Here is a 21511-nt window from a genome sequence, read left to right as displayed (position 1 = left end):
CCTCGCACTTCCGCGTCAGGAGAGTAAGGCCCGCCCCCCTAAGGAAGAGTAATCAATTTTTGTACTGTTTCTGTACTTGTTTTGATTATTATTTATTTGATTGTTGTATATGATATAGTGTTTTAAAATAAAAATATAATTAAAAAAAAGGAAGAGTAATCAATCAGCGATCAAAGGGAAGCACTTTCATACGCATGCGCATATGCGCAGGGGAGCGTGAATTCCAATTGGGAGCACTCGTTGCCAGAACACCAGACGTACGATAATTACAGTACCTTAACGATCCTTTACTTAAAAAATATGTACGGTTATATGACCTCTTTATTATATAGCTATTAACAAACACAAACACGTCGTGCACTGCGCCTGATGTTGTCCATTGTCTCACGTGTTAATTACAGCCAGGTGGATGCGCTATTCTGTCATTTTTCCAACAGTGCATTTTAAGCGATTCCGTGCACTTATTGTGCAGTGTTTGGCAACTTCGAGTATGCACGATCATGACTCTCCTCAATGATTTACGGTTTGACATGAAGAGCTGGGGGTCAATGTGTAAACTGCTCTTAGTCAGTTTTTATAAACGGGTCCTCATTGGTATGTAACTTAAGCCAATGCCAGTGGACGCCTGGACAATACAGTATCTAGTACAATATCTCACAAAAGAGTTCAGCAACAATTTTTATTGCAGTACATCTTGAGACAATACTTAAGCATTACTTTAGAGTAGTCAGTGTACAGCAGGTTAGGTTTACGATCTACCAAAAATATGACTCAAACTTGTCCAGGGTGTACCCCGCCTTCCGGCCGAATGCAGCTGGGATAGGCTGCAGCAACCCTGAGAGAGAGGGACAAGCGGTAGAAAAATAGATGGACAGAAAATGACTCACACAGCCATTGTTATCCAAAGGGCTGGCAACACAAACGAGTACCAGGGTAATTGTGCAGTTCATTGAGGTTAAACATTAACTACAACATGAGCCCAAAGCCACCTTCAAGATGACAAGTGCCTTGGTGAGGAAGCGGAATGTGATGGTGACCAAATTAATTTAGACAATAATGGTGGCGTCAAAACCTTTTTAGTGGATATAGTAAATCTATACAAGCTGTACACTGACTATTTTAAAGCAAATCCAGGTTTTATTTGAAGATATACCATAATAAAAACACACGTATACATATATAATAGGGCATTTAGTATTACATTAGTTTTTATAGACCCAACAATTTTGAAACAAATAACTACAAGTGCTTACTTAAGGTCTGAGCCAGTTTAAACTGAATAGGATGAACTCTTTAGAAAAATGTAATACTTGAAATCAGTCCTTGACTGCAATCAGAAGTGTTCTCAGAATTTCCAACCCACCTATTGTCAAGTGGCAATAGAGAAAAGCGTTATTTGAATAGAACATCCATGCGGACATGTATTTGTCGAACGCGGGGGGGAAACTGAACCATTCACGAGAAATATGAAGTGTGCCTCATGATTTAGTCAACCGAGGACTGTAGTTCATCTGTTGCAGTTTATTTAACAATATGGTATAGAAGTAAGAAATGAGCCTTTTACCAGTTTGTACAGTGTTTTCATTCTTCCTTATATTTATAGTATTTTTCTTTAAGTGAATTTACAATAGAAGAACCAGCAGCTCCGACTGCCGATTTCAAGTGTTGGTGAGAAAAATGCAGATTGATGACTCCAGATTGTGCCTCCATTCTTCAGATGCACTTCTAGTGTATCATTTTGAGGGTGGACCATCCCCGCAGATGCAATGCCACTGTTGAAAATCATTCCACCTCAGCTTAGGGGGCTGCTCTCTTTAAAACATTTGTATGACAAATGATTTCTTTTAATGTCAAAGCAATTCATCTCTACACCTGCAAAACACGTTCCAACGTCCGAGCGTTGAGATGGAGACTGTGAGTCTTAAGTTTGTGAGACCAGAAGAATCTGTGATTCTTTTAGTGACCGTGAGGTTTGCGACGGTGTCTTCATGTGCACCTGTATACATGGCTGTGTAAACAACCTGCCACAGTCCAATTTCTATTCGAGTACAACCGAGTGCTCTTCATACACGCAGAGAGTAGAAGAGAGGTCTCAGGTCTTAACACATCATCCTGAATGTAATGACATAACACCCGACGACAAATGTCAGGAATGACAGCTTGACAATAGAACATAAACCTGGCCCAGCTCTCAGACAAACTAATACACAAAACACTTTTTTTCTCCAATGGTACAAAAGATATGAATAATATAATGCAACTATATATTTCTTTAAAAAAAAGAAAACAAAAAAACGGAAATGGCATAATATCATACCAAGAAACAACCAAAAATAAATTGAGTATTGGACACATTTGGTCTCAACCAAAAAATATATTCTGTGACTTCATCCCTCAACATTTTCAGGAAGAAAAAACCCTTAACTAAGGAATATTGTATTCCCGATGGGGTGTTGGATTTTTATTTTTCCTCTTAACAATTCTCTTTTTTGTTTTTACAACAGCTTTTATAACAGGTACAAAAACAATCTCAATAGTAGAAAGAACAAAGGACTCTTTCATAAAAGAGTCTGAGGGGAAATTAGGACAATTTGGGACAGAGTTCTTCATTTCGCAGCAAAAATGCTACAAACCCTCCACAAACTTCTCTAGCGTGTCACCTGTAGCATCTCCCACCATGCTTAAGTCACTATTTAATACCCCCCTGTTGGGAGGGTTAAGCTGCGGTAGCATGGCGCTTTGTTCTGGTGTGCCCAAGTGTGCCTGTTCTAAGGACCCTGACAAAGGGCCCCCGAGTCCTGGATGGGGAGAAATTGAGTGAGACGGAGGCGGGTGTTGCGGCGACGGCTGCGGTTGGTTCTGAATCTGCGGCGAGGGACTGGAATGTGGCGGTGGCTGTGAGGTCGGACAGGGGGATTGAACTGGCGCAGGCGAGCGCACTTGGTTGCTGAGACTGTTGACTAGTGTGGGCTGGCCGGGGAGATGTGGCCCACCCTGACCGGCAAGCAAGTGGGTCTGGGGGCTCATGGGGCTAGGCTGGGCAGGAGAGCCCATCTGCTTGAGGACGGCCTGCTGCTGCGGAAGTTGTTGTTGCTGCTGCTGCTGCTGCTGCTGCTGAAGCATGCGTTGATGTAGCAGATTCTGAGAAGGGTCTATTCCCATGCCAGGCTGTGCCATCTGTGCCATAGATGGGAGCTGCCCGATGGGCCCTCCGCCTGCTCCTGCTTGCATGGCTTGAATCTGCTGCTGCTGCTGCTGCTGCTGCTGCTGCTGCTGCTGCTGTTGTATGCGGAGCTGAGAGTACGTAGTTGCTGTACCCTGTGCCTGCGTGGGGAACTGGCTGGGGTGGCCCTGTGGCATCACCCCCTGTTGCTGCTGCTGCTGTTGTTGTTGTTGTTGTCTCAAGAGTTGCCGGCGATAGAGCTCTTGAATTTGTGGGTTGGTATGTGCTGTGTTCATGAGCTGTCCTTGAGGCCCCAACGCTGCCATACCCTGAGCCAGAGGCTGCTGGGGCTGTTGAGATGGCATTCCTGGTCTTTGCACAGTTCCTCCTGGCATGGCCAGCGCCTGCATTGTGGGCAAACCAGGCGGCTGTTGTTGACCTGGTTGCTGCTGTTGTGGTTGGTTGGCGTGATACTTGGCTGTTCGCTGTTTGATAAAAGCAGCCATGAGCTGTGGGTTGGATTTGAGGATGTTGAGAACTTGTTGCTGTTGCTCGGGCGAGCTAGGAGACTTGAGAGTGCGAAGAAGATCATGGAGGGCATTGGGGGCTATAGCACCAGATCTTTGTGGTGCCTGAGGCCGTGCACCAGGTTGCTGTGGTATGAGCATTCTCTGACCCTGAGGCTGCTGTCCTGGGGTCATCATGGCTCGCTGCAAGGTCATGGGCTGTGGTGGGGTCTGGCCTGGGACAAGGCCTGGTTGTTGAGTCTGTGTTGCCTGCATGGGCCCTGAAGCGCCAGGCCATTGACCTGGGGCCATGTTTGGTTGCATGACTTGTGGTCCCCTAGGCCCCGGTACCATCTGCATAGGTGGTTGCATTGGTCCCGTCATGCGCTGTTGAGGCTGCTGGGGATTCATGGGCAAGCCGTTCATGTTGACCAGGTAGTTTTGCTGGTTCTGTTGGGCCTGGGCCATCAATTCGATGTGCCGTGCCATTTTGACAGCAGCCAGGGGAGGCTGCTGTTGTATTTGCTGTGGCTGAGTTGGCTGTGGTACAGGGGATTGCTGCTGATGTAGAGGAGAGGCATGGGGCCCTGGCTTACCCTGGGACACAGCTGCTTGAGGCTGTCCTTTGCGAGGTGCATTGGGGAAAGAAGGAGACATGCCTCCTGTTGAGTTGGGGATCAGAGGCTGATTGGAGAGTGGCTGCTGTGGTGTCTGAGGTGTGTTGGGCGTGGCATGGGAAGTGGGGGTACTTGGAGCAGCTGATGCAGGTGGGGACGGTAGCGGCATTGTTCTGCCTTGCATGGTAGCCATTCTTCTCCTCATCAACTGAGCCTGCTGAAGTCTGTGTTGAAGCTGCTGCTGGCGAAGCTTGTGCTTGATATTCAGGCAGAACGGGACAGGACACTTGTTCTCTTGACAGTTTTTTGCATGGTAACAGCATAAAGCAATAAGTTGTTTGCATACAGGACAGCCACCGTTGGTTTTCCGTTTGCAGCACTTTGTGTGCTGCACCACTCTTTTCATCTTCTGACAGGACGGCAGAGAGCAGTTAGCATTGCGACACTGACAAGCGTGGACAAGAGACTGGATGCAACGTTGGATGCTTAAACGTCGGCTTTCCTGTGGACTCTTCGAAGCCTCACCACCCTGGCTGTTGTCATCATCCAGGCCTAGACCCCATTTCACCATCTGGTGCTCATGGCCCTTTGCGTTATAACAACTAATGCAAAGATCAAAGTCCTGCAAAAAAAAGGAAAGACGAAAACATGGTAAATAAAATGAAAAACATTATGAACATTCAGCACTAATAGTTTTCCATATAATTTTCTTTGTAATCTAATGGACATTCAGTGAGAAAATTACTTTTTGACAGTACTAAAAAGTAGATATGTCAAAATGGGAACACACCTCACACACAGTGCAGTGCCAGCGTGTCTCTACATGGTGCTTGCACTCGTTGCACGTGTAGACAAAGCGGTCCTGTCCCTGATTGTGCAGCTCAACCAGCATGCACATTGTACTCCACTTGCACCGCCTGAGAGAGCTGAACTCCCAATGTTTGTCCCTGGCCAAAGTCAGGAAAGCATCCCGGCCATCCATTAGGTCACAGGAGAGCAGGGGGTCAGGGTCAATGATGGGATGCAAGGTGTTGATCATGGGAGCAGAGTGTAGGTGGATTACAAAGAAGACCTATAGCAAATAAAGAAACCCTTAGAGAAACAGCTATATACTATACTCAATCAATGAACTGTTTAATTACATGCAACAATAAATCCAAATCCATGCACAGAATTAAAACACGTGGTCTTAGTCAAAAACTCTTAATTTAGCTGTAAATAGTAAAAAACTAAACAAGTCTGACCTCTTTGTGCTTCTCCAAGGTGGCATAAAGCTTCTGGGACAGATCATTAGCTACGTTCGGCATTCCAGGCTTCTTCTTGTTGGCTCGGCTCAAGCTGCTCTTGTTTTTATTGGTCTTCTTGTTGTTTTTCTTCTTAGCATTTTTGCTGTCACTTGGAGTACCCTGAAATTAACATACAATTGGAAACACTTGTACTCACTGTAGAGATTACTTGATTCAGCCTATATACCAGGCGGTTTACAAAACGTACAAAATCTAAAAGGTCAAAGAAAACTGCACTACAGATGAAAAAAACAAATACCAGTGGTGGATGCACAACTATAGGGATAGTGTTGCTAATGCAATTATTTTTAAAGATGTAATGAATTAAACAGTAGAACAAGTAAATAATCACAGAAGAATGGTGACACGCACCTCAGGAGTTTCCGTGGCCGCAGTGTTTTCTTCTTTCTTCCTTTCCTCCTCCTCCTGCTCCAGCTCCTTGATGCTTTCTTCTAGCACATTAGGCCAGAAATCACCTTCAAAGTAGGGCAACTCATTGGCGCTGGTTAGACGGTCCTCAGTTGCCTGTTTGAAAATATCCTAAACAGAAGACAAAATGCATTTGTATTTTTAATTTATCATGTACTGTAGTGTTCAAATACATTTGCACACAACCCATGTAAAATGGACAATAGACAATACTTAGCCTCATATTGCATGTTACTTTCCGTTATTTATATGAACACATCAGTGACGTGCGGTGAACTAAACACCAGGTGGGGCATAGATACTTTGAGGTTTTTTCTCTTCTTTTTTTTTTACTTAAATTCATATGTGCAGCTCTAATCATTGTTGATTTAGGTTGCACATTAGAGTAACAGGATAAAGAAGGGAGTCATTCGCTTTCATAAAAACGTTATCATAATGATATTATGATATGATAAATGGGTCCAAAAAGTATTTGATAAAGTTGTTATTAAATACATTTTGGTCCCATTTGCTTTTAACAAAACAAATCAAGTATTGTGAGTGTATCTTACCTTTCTGTATTTGTATCTGAAGCAGCAATAGCTATCCTCCATTAAAACCTACTTTGTATGATCACATTAATTTTGTCTTAAAGTCCAGTTTAGAGAAGTATTTAATCTTGGATACAGTATATAATCCTCTATATTGGCAGACACATTCATTTAATTCAATTTCATTCCAAGCAATAAAACAATATTTTTGCATCTGACAAAAACACCCACAAACGCTGGCTTAGTCTAATAAAAATGCCATGTTTGTTATAAGTACAGTTTAAAAAAAAAAGAAGTCTGTCTTCCGCTGGAGAGACATGTGTCTGCTAGCTTGAGCACCCCCATTTCGCCCAGTGTGGCGAGTCAGAGTACTGCAGAGGCACTGAACTGCAAGTTGACAATATATCGCCCCCTACCTTGAGGCATAGGTACTTGCTTCCTCATGGCCTGCCTCTTCCCCGTGGCAACATGCACGCGCACCCTGGCACGCACACGCTCAAAGGACCCCTACGTGGACCCCGACTTAAACAAGTTGAAAAACTTATTCGGGTGTTTGCCTACCCTGACAGCACATCACTGGAACACATTATTACATTTTACTAAGTCTGTTATAAATAATGATTTAATGCAGATTAAACACACACTCATCTGAATTTTAAAAAAAATATCCAATTAACCCAGCTGTAGTGCAAACGAGCTTGAGGAGTCTACATCAATGTGGATAAAAGTTTGTTTAGAAAAACACAACTTTTTATGTTAACATAAACATGTTGAAAGTGTTAAACAAATGACCAAAAAGCGCATATAGATACCGTTTTTTTTCCTTGATTCTCTTTGTTAATGTAAACAGAAACACGATTAATATAGATTCAAATGGAAGATATTTAGTTGTGATAAATCAAAATTAACCCACAGCAAATATGTTTGGTCAGATTAAAATGTTTAGATGTTTGACAGTTATAATTTAAACATATCACTGAAGTAAGTTTATTTGTATATACTCCACTCTAAAGATTTGCTCACCTTATAGTCGTGCAAGATCCTTTCTCCAAAAGCTTTGTCTAGCATCTTCCGATACCAGTCCTGGAGTCTCTTAGGTTTAGGAATCTTCTGCTCAAGAGGGTGGCAGTGGAAAATGTAGTCATCCCCCTCACTTGGTGGACAGGCCCAAATGTGACCTTGAGCATAGCTTCAGAAGCACAGATAGAAAGAAAGGTTAGACCTGAGAACTGCTGTTGACGTGAACAAAATATTTGTCCTACAAATAACCAGCAACCTCAGCAGAGGACATTTGTTTTTGGTCTTTTTCTTTTGTCAGAGTTGAAATGTTGGCCAAAGACAGACATGATTTGCAAAACACAAATGTCCACTGCAGAGAACGCCGGCTCTCAGGAGGATAATCATAGTGTAATTGTATGATAATTACCCAAGTTTCTTAGCATATTCTAGATAACCGATGAGGATCTCATGGTACACTGCTGTTCGTAAAAGTCGAGGTTTGAAGAAGTGAATACTGTCAAGGTACGATATGTAGACTCGTCTGAAAGAAAGTAAGGGGAGAGAAAATGTTAGCATTTCCTAAAGGGAACCTTTAGGAAAAGGTAGCACAAATCCATGACCCATAAGCAGTCAAAAAATGTTCCACTGCAGACTTTCATGAACTATCCATCCATCCATTTTCTACCGCTTGTCCTGTTTGGGGTCTCACAGGGGTTAGTGCATGTGCCTCACAATACGAAGGTCCTGGATTCAATCCCGGGCTCGGGATCTTTCTGTGTGGAGTTTGCATGTTCTCCCCGTGACTGCATGGGCTCCCTCCGGGTACTCCAGCTTCCTCCCACCTCTAAAGACTTTCATGAACTAAAATAAATAAAATCAATTGAACAAAAGTAGCACAAACCTAGTGTTGGGGTATGGGCATTCAGACCCGTACTCCTGTACATGCATGCCAAAGAAGCACACGTCAACGCCATCAATCTCTTCAAAGGCAAAAAGTGCTTTGGTTCGGTAGGGAAAGGTCTCAGGCATTTCACCTGTGTCTACAAATCTGAAATCATCAACAGACAACAATTATTTTAACAGGTGAGTTGAAATGAGAAATGTGTTGTCATAGCGTACGTTTTTGAAATGCAAATATAGTTTGCATTAAATGGACTACATACACCCATCATATGAAGCCTTCCAAAAGAGTTTCACGTGTGTGATGATATTTAGTTCCATATTTTGGTAAGAATTTCCTTAAGCCTAAAAATGTAATATTAAGGTAACATCTCCCAATACTTCTTTGCTTAAGCACGGACCTCCACCAAGGTGGAAAGACTATAGTATGAATATCAATTTAAAGTATAATTTTAGCAAGTGCACCATTGTTTTTGACTTTGTGCATTATTGCGAAGCATTTTGGATTTTAAATATTTACGTAAGGTGGTGAGAACAATCGTATTAAACATAAAACAACCACCACGAGTTGGCGCAGATGTGAGCTTGTGCACCAGAAATCCCTTTGCGGGCAACCAGGAGGCACTGTACCAACTTTGGGGTTTTTTGTCAAACAGCACTACATACAATACGCTGTTTGTTGGGACACTAATGACAGCAGGAGTCTTTTACGGTGCACCGCAAGCCCGAAGTACAGACATAGACACACTTGTTCTCACCACAGTTACATTTCGCTGCAATCGGGCTGTCCGGGAATACGGCGACGAAAAGAGGGCTTGTGTCCTCGAATGACTTGAATGAGTACCGTTGTATGAATTCACACATTTTAATGCCCATAGCATCCCCTAGAGAGGGGGGGGGGGGGTTTACCCACATATGCGGTCCTCTCCAAGGTTTCTCATAGTCATTCACATTGACGTCCCACTGGGGTGAGTTTTCCTTGCCCGTATGTGGGCTCTGTACCGAGGATGTCGTTGTGGCTTGTACAGCCCTTTGAGACACTTGTGATTTAGGGCTATATAAATAAACATTGATTGATTGATTGATCTCAGCAATGAGAACATAATTTTTGCAGAAATGTTGAAGAGTGTGTGCTTTGTTTTTGTGGAAACTAGTAGTGTTGCTTGTTCCCACATGATCAACAATCATAAACTCTGTGTGTATTGTGCTGCTAGCAACTATGGCTACTTTTGGCACACGTTCACGCAGACTAAACTAAACACATTTTACACACCATCAAGTATGACAGTCCATAGCAATTTACATTTAAATAAGACATCGATTTTGTTCAGATTAATATCACATTAAATATACTTCAATGACAATTCCCAAATTTCTGAAAACATTATTTTCCATAACTTTTTCAGTGCCTGGAAATTGCATTTTAAAATTTCACAACTTCCAAGTTTTTCATGATTGTACAAATCCAAAACAATCAGATTTGTAGTTTTTGCATAATTCTGCTAACAAACACATTAACACACAAACATGTTATAACATCTCCCACCTTTTCACTTGGAAGTAATATGAGGCTGAATTAATTCCACTTGTGTGACAATGAGTTTGAATGTTGGCAAACCTTTAGGAAAGGTAGCAAAAACCCAAAGTCCGTCGATTTGCGGAAAAAAGCTTTCTCCTTGAGTGTCCTCATTGTGTGTATGTGATGAATTGACTGGTACTTTTTAAAAATACATGAATAATTGCCTCATCGTTCGTTAATTACCTTGAGCATTGCCCTTTTGGACAATAAAAAACAAATTAGTTTGATAAAAATAAGAAAAAAAGACTTGTAGCTTTTGTAAAACTTAATTAGTCATGCTCTTACCTAGCTTTCATGCCTGGTTTAACCTCCACTGTTTTGTCAGAGCTTGCAACCACCCGCACAAACACCTCTCCAGCCTCTGGATGGTTCTGTCTCTTAAGGAATTTATTGACGCGATCCTCTATATACATTCCCAGTCGCGTTGACTGTAGTCCTATAGTGAACAAACACAAAGAGACACTAATGAAACATTTGAAAAAAAAAAGTGTTATCTATATTTTGTGAGACCATTTAAAAGATAAAGCAACAATGAAGAGGAATGAAGAACGTCACTGAAACTACATGTACTACAACAAAAAAGGTTTAAAGACCTGAGGTCTTTGACAAACAAAGAAAAAGGTACAAACTTTTTGCAGAGAACTTGTTGTCTTTCCGTGTTTTGCCACTCTTCTTCAAACAGTTGTCACAGACGAATCTGATGATAATGATTGTGGGACAATACAATTTAATCACACTGACAATATGCATTATTGTACATTCATCATTTTTGGATCAGGTTTGGTTTCTCACCCAGATGGCCAAATGACCTCGTAGTGCAAGACACATATCTGGTGCATTTTTCTTCCACAATCTTTACATTCAACAAACCTGAAAAGCACATAAATGGCAGACTTACAAAGACGCATCAAAAACATTAGCAACTGAGACAACGGTCGTAACCAACCTGTTTATCTTTTTTTTTTCCATTAAATGTGACATATAGTGCTTGCAGGCCAACCAATGCAAATGCCAAAGGGTTTCATTGTATGGTTTGTGCAACTTCACTTGACACATGAAAATGGTTTGAAACACACAGTGACACACAGTAGGGATAGGTACCTAAACCAGGTTCCAAAATTGCACCTAGGCTTAAGTACAGTAAATAGTATTAACCAGGCCAAAAACGGTCCGGTATTATACAGAGTACCATTTCATCCCCAGTGGGTACCGAAATACGGTTCCATAATGACACTAGTGCTGACGTAAATGGTGATAACCAGGCAAAACAAAGAAGTTCCTACCTAATTCCAGTGCAAAATTAAGGTGCATTTAACCACTAGAGATACCAAGTCTGACGCTCTTTTTAAGCTCTAGAAAATGGATGTATGGATGGATGCAGACCATAACACACCAACTGCAGCCTTAAAGGGGAACTGCACTTTTTTTTACATTTTGCCTATCATTCCCAATCCTTATATGTAAGACAACACACGTTTATTCTTTTTGTATGCATTCTAAATATTAAATGTGATCAAACGTCTGCTTACAATGGAGTCTATGGGAATCGCTCTGTTCCGCGCTCTAAAAAACATCCAAACACCTGCAACAAGGTTTAATATACACGCTGTCAGTATGTAATGTAGGCACATTCATAATAACATGTAATATTTACGTATTTGCTCATTTTAAGCATACAGCATCACATTTTCAAAAACACATCACAGAGTTTGCTTTTCTTCTTCGACAACAACACTGATTACTCCTCACTGCAGACTTCATGAGAGCCAACAAAAATAATAAAACATAATTTACTGTACAATGTCACTAGGATGCCGACGGATAGGCTGTTATACTCCCGTATGGATAAAGAATTAGTTATTGTCCTCGCAAAGGGTTAAAAAATAAATAAATAAACGGGGGGAAAAAGGGTAAGTGCAAATGTTCTCACTATCTCGGGTCTAAATTGGTTTTCAAAGTTGACCAACTTCTCAGTTTATGTCCACATCATTCTACTATCAAAGTGAGAGGTATTGTATTTAATCTTAAATAAACTCTCACAAGCTCAGAGGCAGGAAAGCAGCTCAGCAGCTGAGGATGTCAATACAGCAAGCAAAAGGAAATTGCCTCTCTCTGATCGATGCACCGCTAAATGTAGGTCCTTAATGTTAGCGCTTAAATTAATATCAGGTCACAACATTTAAATGGAGAATTGTTGGCGCTTTTTGGATGGCTATGTATCGGGTTCTATGGTCAAAATAAACGCAATGACATCATGGCTCCCATTGGCTCCATTGTAAGCGGCATTTTATTTACAAGATAAGAGTGCATTAAACAAAGAAAAACTTGTGTTCTTGTCTTACATAAGGATTGTAATTTGTAGGCAAAATTCCGTAAAAAGCGCAGTTCCCTTTAAATGGTCCAAGCCCGCTAGCACTGCAAAAACACAGCATTTCCTAAATAACCACCAATCACGGCCACGGCGAGTGAGGCACATCCACAAACCCCGGAATTGTGAATATCAACATTACAACATCGTTTTACACATTTTGTGTTTTGTCTTCTTGCTCGTCTTAATGCAATAATTATGACGATTTGTTGTGAATTTTCTTTTTAATTATTTAATTTGTTAGATAGCTTTTCTAATAATCTTATTGAAATATTCAAATAACTACAATGTCACAAAATTCAGCAGAAATGTGCATGGTTTCGGTTTCTTAAGTTCGGTTTGAGTACTGTCCAGTGGCACTGTATTAGAAGTACTGATTTGGCACTAGTAATAAAATGTAAAAGCAGTGTGTCCACTTACGGCTCAGGTTCCAGTACATCATTCTTCTTTTTTTCAAATTGGTCTTTTGAGATCATCCTGAAGTCAGGGGAATGAACAGGAAACAGTAAGAAGTAAAGAAGTTAGAAAATAATTGGAAAATTACAGTGAACAAACAAATGACTATTACAAACTTTTGATCCATCATGCACAGGCAAAAACGTAAGATACTGTAGCTGGTTTTCGAATGACATGTATAAGAGCTAATTGCTAAATTGGATAACTTACTATTTAGTTTATTGCCACATAGAGAAAATTAAGCAAAATAAATCAGTTGTATTACTTACGTCTGTGGTTGTGCAGGATCATCTCCTAACGTCACGCTCTCTCCCTGAATCTCATTGAAGCATTTCTCACAAAAATGGTACCTGGAGGAATACATATTGGGTATTGCAATAATTCAATATTTTAAGTACACTTAACAACATAGCAATGCAAGTTCCGTAATAAAGACCAAAATACAATATTTTACAATTGTTGGCTGTAAAAAATATTCTACAATGCTGCATGTGACTACTGCTGCTGTAGTGCTCTGCACGTTGTGCAGGCAAAGTTGGAGAAATTGACTGTAATTACAAAGTTCATACAGCAGGGGGTGCAATGGAATTTACATGGCTCGAACAACCACAGTGGATTTGAAATATAAGGGCAAATGTGGAAGCAATTTGGTTATTTTATTTGTATATGTTGTGCAAAAGAAGCAGTCAAATTGTAGGGCAAAGGTTAAGTAAATAATTATTTTACATTTGTTTTAGCATCCTCATTGCACATGCAATGTCAGTTGTTAGCAAGGAGTCTTTTACAATTTTTGAAGCATATGTATGATGAACACCTGTTCTGATAACTGAAGTATGTGCCTCCAGTTGGGATGGTGCATAGCTGTTTCCCATAGCAACAGAGAGTTTGAGGAGAAAACTCGTACTGCAAAAAAAGTGAACAAAAATGTCATTATTAGTAAATTAATATATAAAGTTAAGCTCTGATATGTAAATGTCTGACAATGTATTTTTTTACATCAGTTAGTTTCCCATCTCATCATACCTTCCTCCCACAGCAGTAGCCCAAGCTCTGCATGACAGGGTCAATCTCCACCTCGAACACCTCGGCCAGCTTGGAGCAGCACTTGTACACACGAGATGTCTTACGATTGTACAGCCATGCATTGTTGAACATTAGCCAGACATCATCCACATACTGCCAAGGATCTTGATATTGGCCTGTGTCTAGTTTCCGTTTTATTGTGGACAGATCTATTGGGTTTTTAACAATGTCAAAGTAGTCCTACAAAAAGAAAGCACAGATTTTAGGTTACAGAGCACAGAAGCAATACATTGATGTTGCAAAGTTCCATTATTTTACTAGTTTCAAAATGAATCTAAAACAAAGTTTTCTTTCATTGGGCTAATCTTTGTTTATTAACAAACTATAGAGTGCTTAAATTCCACAGAATTGTATAGATCAACGGTTTAATTTTTAAGAGGAAACCACAGCCATGTGTGTGTTACCTACCGGAATACACAGAAGCATGGGGTCTACTGGCTGTCTAAAGGGCAGTGACTCTGAATCCTGTCTGTAGAGCGATTCCAAAGTCGGCATCAGAGCTTGGCGCAACTCCTCTGGCTTAAAGACTGACAAAAAGAGACATTTTTAAAAGTTATATGTGGGGATGTCCGATAATATCGGCCGATAAATGCTTTAAAATGTAATATCGGAAATTATCGGTTTCAAAAAGTAAAATTTATGACTTCAAAACGCCGCTGTTTACACGGACGTAGGGAGAAGTACAGACCGCCAATAAAACTTAAAGCAGGGGTCTCAGACACGCGGCCCACGGGCCGCAATTGGCCCGCGTTATTTTGCGGCCCGCACCTTAATATGAAAATGTAATGTTAGTGCGGCCCGCAAGTTTTATATGAATGGCGCTTGACAGCGTCATACTTGCCAACCCTCCCGATTTTTCCGAGAGACTCCCGAATTTCAGGGCAACCATTCTCTCGAATGTCTTCACCCAAACAACAATATTAAGGGTGTGCAGTGATGTCACTGCCTTTAGCGCACTCTACAACCTGTACAAACAGCGTGCCAGCCCAGTCACGTGTTGTATTTGGCTTCTGTACACACACGCAAGTGACTGCAAGACATACTTGGTCAACAGCCATACAGGTCACACTGAGGGTGACCGTATAAACAACTTTATCACTGTTACAAATATGCGCCACACTGTGAACTCACACTAAACAAGAATGACAAACACATTTCGGGAGAACATCCGCACCGTAACACAACATAAACACAACAGAACAAATACCCAGAATCCCATGCAGCCTTAACTCTTCCGGGCTGCAATATACACCCCCGCTACCTCCAAACCCCACCCCCCAATCCTGTGCCCCCACACATCAACCCCCCCTCGCCCCCGTCCGTGCGTCGGTTGAGGTGGGCGGGGTTGGGGGGGCGGGGTTTGGTGGTAGCGGGGGTGTATATTGCACCCCGGAAGAGTTAGGGCTGCATGGGATTCTGGGTATTTGTTCTGTTGTGTTTATGTTGTCTTACTGTGCGGATGTTCTCCCGAAATGTGTTTGTCATTCTTGTTTGGTGTGGGTTCACAGTGTGGCGCATATTTGTAACAGTGATAAAGTTGTTTATACAGCAACCCTCAGTGTGACCTATATGGCTGTTGATCAAGTATGTCTTGCAGTCACTTACGTGTGTCTGCAGAAGCTTCATACAACATGTAACTGGGCCGGCACGCTGTTTGTATGGTGAAAAAGCAGACGCGACGATAGGTTGTAGAGGACGTTAAAGGCAGTGCTATCATGGCACGCCCTTAATATTATTGGTGAAAATGGGGACAAATTCGGGGGAATGGTTGCCCCGGGAGATTGTCGGGAGGGGCACTGAAATTCGGGAGTCTACCGGAAAAATCGGGAGGGTTGGCAAGTATGTTGCTAGGGCGGGATAGCCATTCAAAGAAGATTAATTCATCAAAAGTGCATGTTAGATTTTTTTAAGAAATATTTTCTTGCGGCCCAGCCTCACCCAGTTTCTGCATCCAGTGGCCCCCAGGTAAATTGAGTTTGAGACCCCTGCCTTAAAGGCCCTGCCTTTACGTGCCGGTCCAGTCACTTAATATCTACGGCTTTATGCCACAGCCATACAGGTCACACTGAGGGTAGCCGTATAAACAACTTTAACACTGTTACAAATATGTGACACACTGTGAACCCACACCAAACAAGAATGAGAAACACATTTTGGGAGAACATCCACACCACAACATAAACACAACAGAACAAATACCAAGAACCCCTTGCAGCACTAACTCTTCCGGGACGCTACAATATACACACCCCGCTACTACCAATCCCCGCCCCCGCCCACGTTAATAAATTCATGGTAAAGTTACATTGTTTAATGCATCCAGCGGGGCATCACAACAAAATTAGGCATAATAATGTGTTAATTCCACGACTGTATATATCGGTATCGGTTGATATCGGAATCGGTAATTAAGAGTTGGACAATATCGGAATATCGGATATCGGCAAAAAAGCCATTATCGGACATCTCTAGTTATATGCATGCAAAAAACACAGATCACTGTTTGTGTGTATACAGGTGTCTTAGTACGACATACCATCTTTCTATTTGTGAGTCGTAAATAGACTGCAAACAAAGTCATTGTAAAATCTATATAAAACTCTTACTTATAGTGAACAGAGAAAAAGGGCAAATATAAAGACAAACCAATTTAAGTCCATCATGTAACACTCTAGTATGGTGTATTATGGGAACGTCAAGCAGTGGATGAAACTACAACAACTTGTAACCTGTCTCAGTCTCATCTAATGTCTTTTTCATATGTAGTTTTTATTTGTAAATCTGCATGCTTCTTGAATAAACTAAAATATACAGCACTTTCCCAGACAATGCTGTCAATATTTTTAACAGAAGCTAACATTGACTTATCAATTGTCGAGCCCACCTCTTAATTTTACTGAGCGCATCTTGTTCTAGTTGTAAATTTGCATGGCATTGGAGGCCTACCTTTCTTCCGAGAGGGCGATGAGGAGGAGGTTCTGTTGGTTCCCTCTGCTTCCTCCTCTTTGGGCTCTGTCTTCAGTTCAAGCTTTTTCTCCTCTACCTCCATTGGCTCCTGCTTCATGTGTGGCTCCTCTTTCTTCGTTGATGAGGTACTTGAGTCTTCATTAGTCTAAAAAGAGAGAGAGAGAGAGAGAGAGAGAGAAAAAAAAAATTAAAAAATAAATAATTACAATGGCACTTAGTTAAGCAAAGCCTTCTACCAAGTTGGAAATCTTTACAAGAACAATTTAAAACAGTTTTACAGATGCCAACCCTACAAATTTCTCAGTGACATGTATAAAAGTGAAATTAATTCACTGACAAAAACAGCCCAGACTCAAACTCTTGTTAGCTCTCTGCAGGCTAGAAGGTGGGACTTAAAACAACTTATGGTGAACTGCCGCATAAAGAAACTGCAAAGTTTATTATCTGGATTGGTGTGGGGCATTAACAGTTCAACTGGTCAAACAGTGATGAACAGTGATGAAAGGGTATGTATTCTATACAACACCAAAATTACCAACATGGATGAAACAAAAGCAATTTATCTCCACTTTTACATTTGCATGTGGGAGAGTAATAGGAGCTATTTACTATTAAAGTGTATTTACTACAAGTCAGTGTGTTTAATTATGGTATTTATTTTCAATATAATAAATCAAACAAATCCTACTATCATAGCTCCCACCAACCTCCATCTTGATTTCATGTTTGCCGCCAGTATGGCCAAACTCTTGTGGATCTTGGTGTGCCTCTACTTTGACCTCCGTAGGCGGCAAGTCTGCTGTGGCATGCTGCGAGTGCAGGTCAGCGCTAGCAGCCGAGGCTGGCGTAGGCACCCGGTTGTCCAGACTGGTGCCTGGTTGAGACAGCTGCAGGGAAAAGAAAGAAAAATGACAACGTGATGTAAATGTGGCAGATCAACTGGGTAGTTGCATGCAGACCTGAAAGTAAAGCACAGATGAACACTTCTCATACACATTAATGGCTTTCCTAAGTTGGAAAAAGGTGCAATAAAACAATTGTAATGGATGTTGCAAAGACTGGTGAAATGTAATTATCACAGAGCGAGGTGAAGATGATGGGACGGGTGGGTACATGACAGGAAGTTTGCAGGGGTTAGAGTTGAGGGCATGCGTAGGAGCTCAGGCTCACCGGTGTGGTAGGGGGCTGAGTAAAGGGCTGAGGCGGGGGCTGCGTCTGTGCTGTTGAGGGAAGTTCCACTTGGGTTTGGGGCTGAGTGGGGCAGGGTGGGGTGGCACCTTGGGTAGAGGCAAGACCAGACTGGGTGGGAGTGGCACTACGGCTGGAGGACTGGGGGAAGGGCGGGTTAGTGACAGCCCCAGCTGTGGAGGCGGAAGAGGCAGCAGGCGGAGGAGTTGAGAGCAAGGGGGTTTGGGAGGAGACTAGTTGAGTGCCCAACGAGGGGCCAAGTGCATTCATGGGGGGGTTAGCGCTCTGCTGCTGCTGCTGGAGAAGACACACACAAAAGGCGGACAAGCACACAAGATAGGCAGACAAACAAAGTTATCAGATCAGACAGACACACCACATCACACATACACAACACAACAATGTTGGCTTAGAAAGCACCTTGGCATGGAAACAAATCAAATCTATTGATTAGTATGATTATAAGACTATAAATTAAATGCAATTATAGTGGTGCCTCAACTTACGAGTACCTTAACTAATTTGATATACGAGCGGTCCCAGCTTTTTTTTATGCTTTAAATTGCGACCATTTTTGCTCTTGTTTTAAGTAGTATTTGTTACAGGGTTGTGCTATAGAGCAGTAAAGAGTTAATGTATTGTTACACGTTGTTGGTCCTGCTACATTTACACAAAAAACAAAAATACATTTTGGTTAGAGAATGGATGTGCGGGTTTGCGCTCCGCTCAGATTGACATCATGCTCTCCAACAATCTGAACTAAGAAAGTTAGTGTTAGAAGGTGAAGCGGACGACCAAATCAGAGAGAGAAACCATTAAATATATCCAACCTGTCAGCAGCCTAATAGGCAAAGCAAGCCCCGCTACAGAGTCAGTTTGCATCACACAGGCTTCAGCGATAGTTTTGGTTGACAAACACCTCGCTTGATGTGTTGTAACTCAGAAAAGACTTCTCCAGTCCGTCCGTCGGAGATAGTGTTACCAGATGCCATGAGAGAAACATGCAACAAGCTCTATGAAAACAAGTAGCTTATAATAAGGGGATAATACTCAGACAAAACTGGATAGAGAATTAGCGAAGGAGACGCGCATTAATCAGTAGCCTCAAAGTAAACAATCTTAATAAATTATTACATAAAACTACTGTTTTTTGTAATCAATGCTATTGTAAATATTTCCAAACAGTATTTATTATCTAAAAGTTAGTGTTTCTATTTAAAAGGCATGTTACATGTTAAAATTGGGGTGTAAAAGTGTTCTGAGTTAAGAGCCTGGTCATGGAACAATGTGCTCGTATGTTGAGCTACCACCATATTTGAAAATAAATTCTAATGTTTACAACAAACATTAGCCTGCATTTGATGAAAACATTTCAGAATATTAATATCACAATTCAAGTGCAGGCTAACTTCTCTCATTGCCATAAACATTTAATAAGAATGGTGCAAGGACTTATTATATATTGTATATAAATATATATTTATCATATCTGAACTATTTTTTGTACGAAAAGTCATATTGGGAAATAGTATTTGGAAAACCACACGTCCAAACTTTTTGTGGATGTATGTGTACAGAGAGCTGGAAGGATATGAAATTAGGAATGTAAGATAAACAATACAGTACCATAAATCAAACAATGCAGTGTTATTGGACTTTACTACGTGCATATGTACAACACTTATTGATGTCTCACCTGGGTCACAGCAGCCTGTGCTTGTGGCTGACCCATACTGGGTGTCAAAGTGACATTCATTGCTCCTATTGCAGAGACCGCAGTAGATCCTGGAGGGAACTGAGTCTGAGCCATAAACTGTCCCTGGTTGGCTGTCTGGCCCACCATGTTGCCACTGTTGTGACTGGCAATCATACCCTGGGCTTGAGGCATTCTGGAGGGTGACATGCCCACCTGGACAACAAAAGAAAACCATACTATTAATACATGAGGATTAATTAAAAAAAATAATTCTGCATTACTTGCGTACCAGTGACATTATACAAATAGTGATAAATAGAGAAGTGCAATACAGTATCACAAAAGTGAATACAACCTTTACATTTAGACAATGACGGCTATGTGTTGAGTGACCTTCTTTCCTGCTATGGACAGAAAGCTACATACTGACGACTCAGTCCACTTTTTTCCAGGGATCTACTGTATTTACTCTGAGGTAATGTATGTTTGGATGAGTGTATTATACCACATATTCTTTAATCAGAAAAACCAGTATATGTCTTAGAATCCTGTGAACGATGGAAAATGTTACGAAATGATCACAGCCCTATTATTAACTTATGAACAAGCTATAAAGTCATCATACACTGAGTTGCCAACATTTGGTGTTTGCAATCTGGTAAATTCAAACCCCTCGCCCATATCATAAATATGGTTAGAAATAGATGAAAATTAATAATATTCAGTCATATTTTATGCTACTGAAAGATTGTGTATGCGAGGAGCACTCTGCTGTTTTTAAGGACCTACTTCCAAAAGTCAAAGATCCTCTATATGACAGGAGTGTTCTGGTGCTTTTAAGGACCTACTGTAAGAAAAAAAAAATACTAGTTAAAGGAAGATTCTCCAGAAGAGTGCTCCGCTGTTTTCAAGAACCTCCTGCAAAAATGTTGCACTTGCAATTTCAATCTGATGTCATTTACGGCCAGTTGAATAGTCCTGCTGTATTACATTACGTACCTGAAAAAGCTCTGGACCCCCTTCATCTCGCCTTTCTTTCGCAGTGTCCGAATGTTTGTCAGAGCAGAAGTGTCAGAGGATACCCCGCCTTCACTTTATGGAAATATCAACTTTCCATTTTTCTAATTGATTTCTGAACACACAGTCATCCAGCAAGATATCCTTGTAAAGTAATTATTTCTGATCATATATAATTGCTCAGCCTAATGTTGACACACCTGGCGGTGATGGTGATGAGCTAGCTAGTGATTTATGCTGTAACTATATACGTAGGTACTCTCGGCACTCGTATACAGAGGCAGCAGCTGTAGCTTTTTATTTTTGGTTGTCTTGGATTGCAATCTTAAAGCTGCTGTGTTCCATGTTTGATCATTGTGACCCGCCCTCTTCCGGGTTCAAACAGACACCTATAAACACGCAATGTCGGTGTTTGGAATAATTTGTGGTCTGACTATCCTATTTAACAGCAGCATGGCAAACAACGCACCATATTTTAAAAATCTTTTCGATAACATCCCGGGTTGTGCGGGCATATATCAGACACAAAATAAAACAAAAGTAAATCAAATCCAATATTTCCTCCGGTCCATGGGAAATGTTGTTAAATCTGTTTTCTTAAACCAGTATTGATAACATATGTTAGCCATTGGTGGTGTTCTTTAACACATTCACTAGGGGTGTAACGGTACACAAAAATTCGGTTCGGTACATACCTCGGTTTAGAGGTCACGGTTCGGTTCATTTT

The 21511-nt window shown here is 41.3% G+C and overlaps 1 protein-coding gene across 4 annotated transcripts in view; it reads right to left on the bottom strand.

The window, feature by feature from the left end:
- Positions 1–1501: 1501 nt before the first annotated feature.
- Positions 1502–21511, bottom strand: part of LOC133639201 (CREB-binding protein-like) — a 37113-nt gene continuing 17103 nt past the window's right edge. For 2 of the 4 annotated variants that reach the window (XM_062032335.1, XM_062032337.1), the window contains exons 11-29: positions 19768–19980; positions 18054–18368; positions 17591–17770; positions 16863–17028; positions 14325–14443; positions 13857–14096; positions 13648–13736; positions 13103–13183; positions 12798–12854; positions 10802–10879; positions 10639–10706; positions 10295–10445; positions 8432–8578; positions 7958–8071; positions 7555–7720; positions 5945–6112; positions 5531–5692; positions 5077–5358; positions 1502–4908 (exon numbers count right to left, since the gene is read on the bottom strand). In XM_062032335.1, coding sequence (XP_061888319.1) covers positions 2626–4908; positions 5077–5358; positions 5531–5692; positions 5945–6112; positions 7555–7720; positions 7958–8071; positions 8432–8578; positions 10295–10445; positions 10639–10706; positions 10802–10879; positions 12798–12854; positions 13103–13183; positions 13648–13736; positions 13857–14096; positions 14325–14443; positions 16863–17028; positions 17591–17770; positions 18054–18368; positions 19768–19980 — 5079 coding nt within the window. In that variant the 3' untranslated portion in view covers positions 1502–2625. The remainder of the gene's footprint in view (positions 4909–5076; positions 5359–5530; positions 5693–5944; positions 6113–7554; positions 7721–7957; positions 8072–8431; positions 8579–10294; positions 10446–10638; positions 10707–10801; positions 10880–12797; positions 12855–13102; positions 13184–13647; positions 13737–13856; positions 14097–14324; positions 14444–16862; positions 17029–17590; positions 17771–18053; positions 18369–19767; positions 19981–21511) is intronic. The other 2 variants (XM_062032336.1, XM_062032338.1) reach the window with 2 other exon arrangements.

This window comes from Entelurus aequoreus, linkage group LG22 (assembly GCF_033978785.1).
Source record: "Entelurus aequoreus isolate RoL-2023_Sb linkage group LG22, RoL_Eaeq_v1.1, whole genome shotgun sequence".
Classification (NCBI taxonomy): Eukaryota; Metazoa; Chordata; class Actinopteri; order Syngnathiformes; family Syngnathidae; genus Entelurus; species Entelurus aequoreus.
Note: the sequence above shows the minus strand (reverse complement) of the source record. Positions and strands in the feature narration are given on the sequence as shown.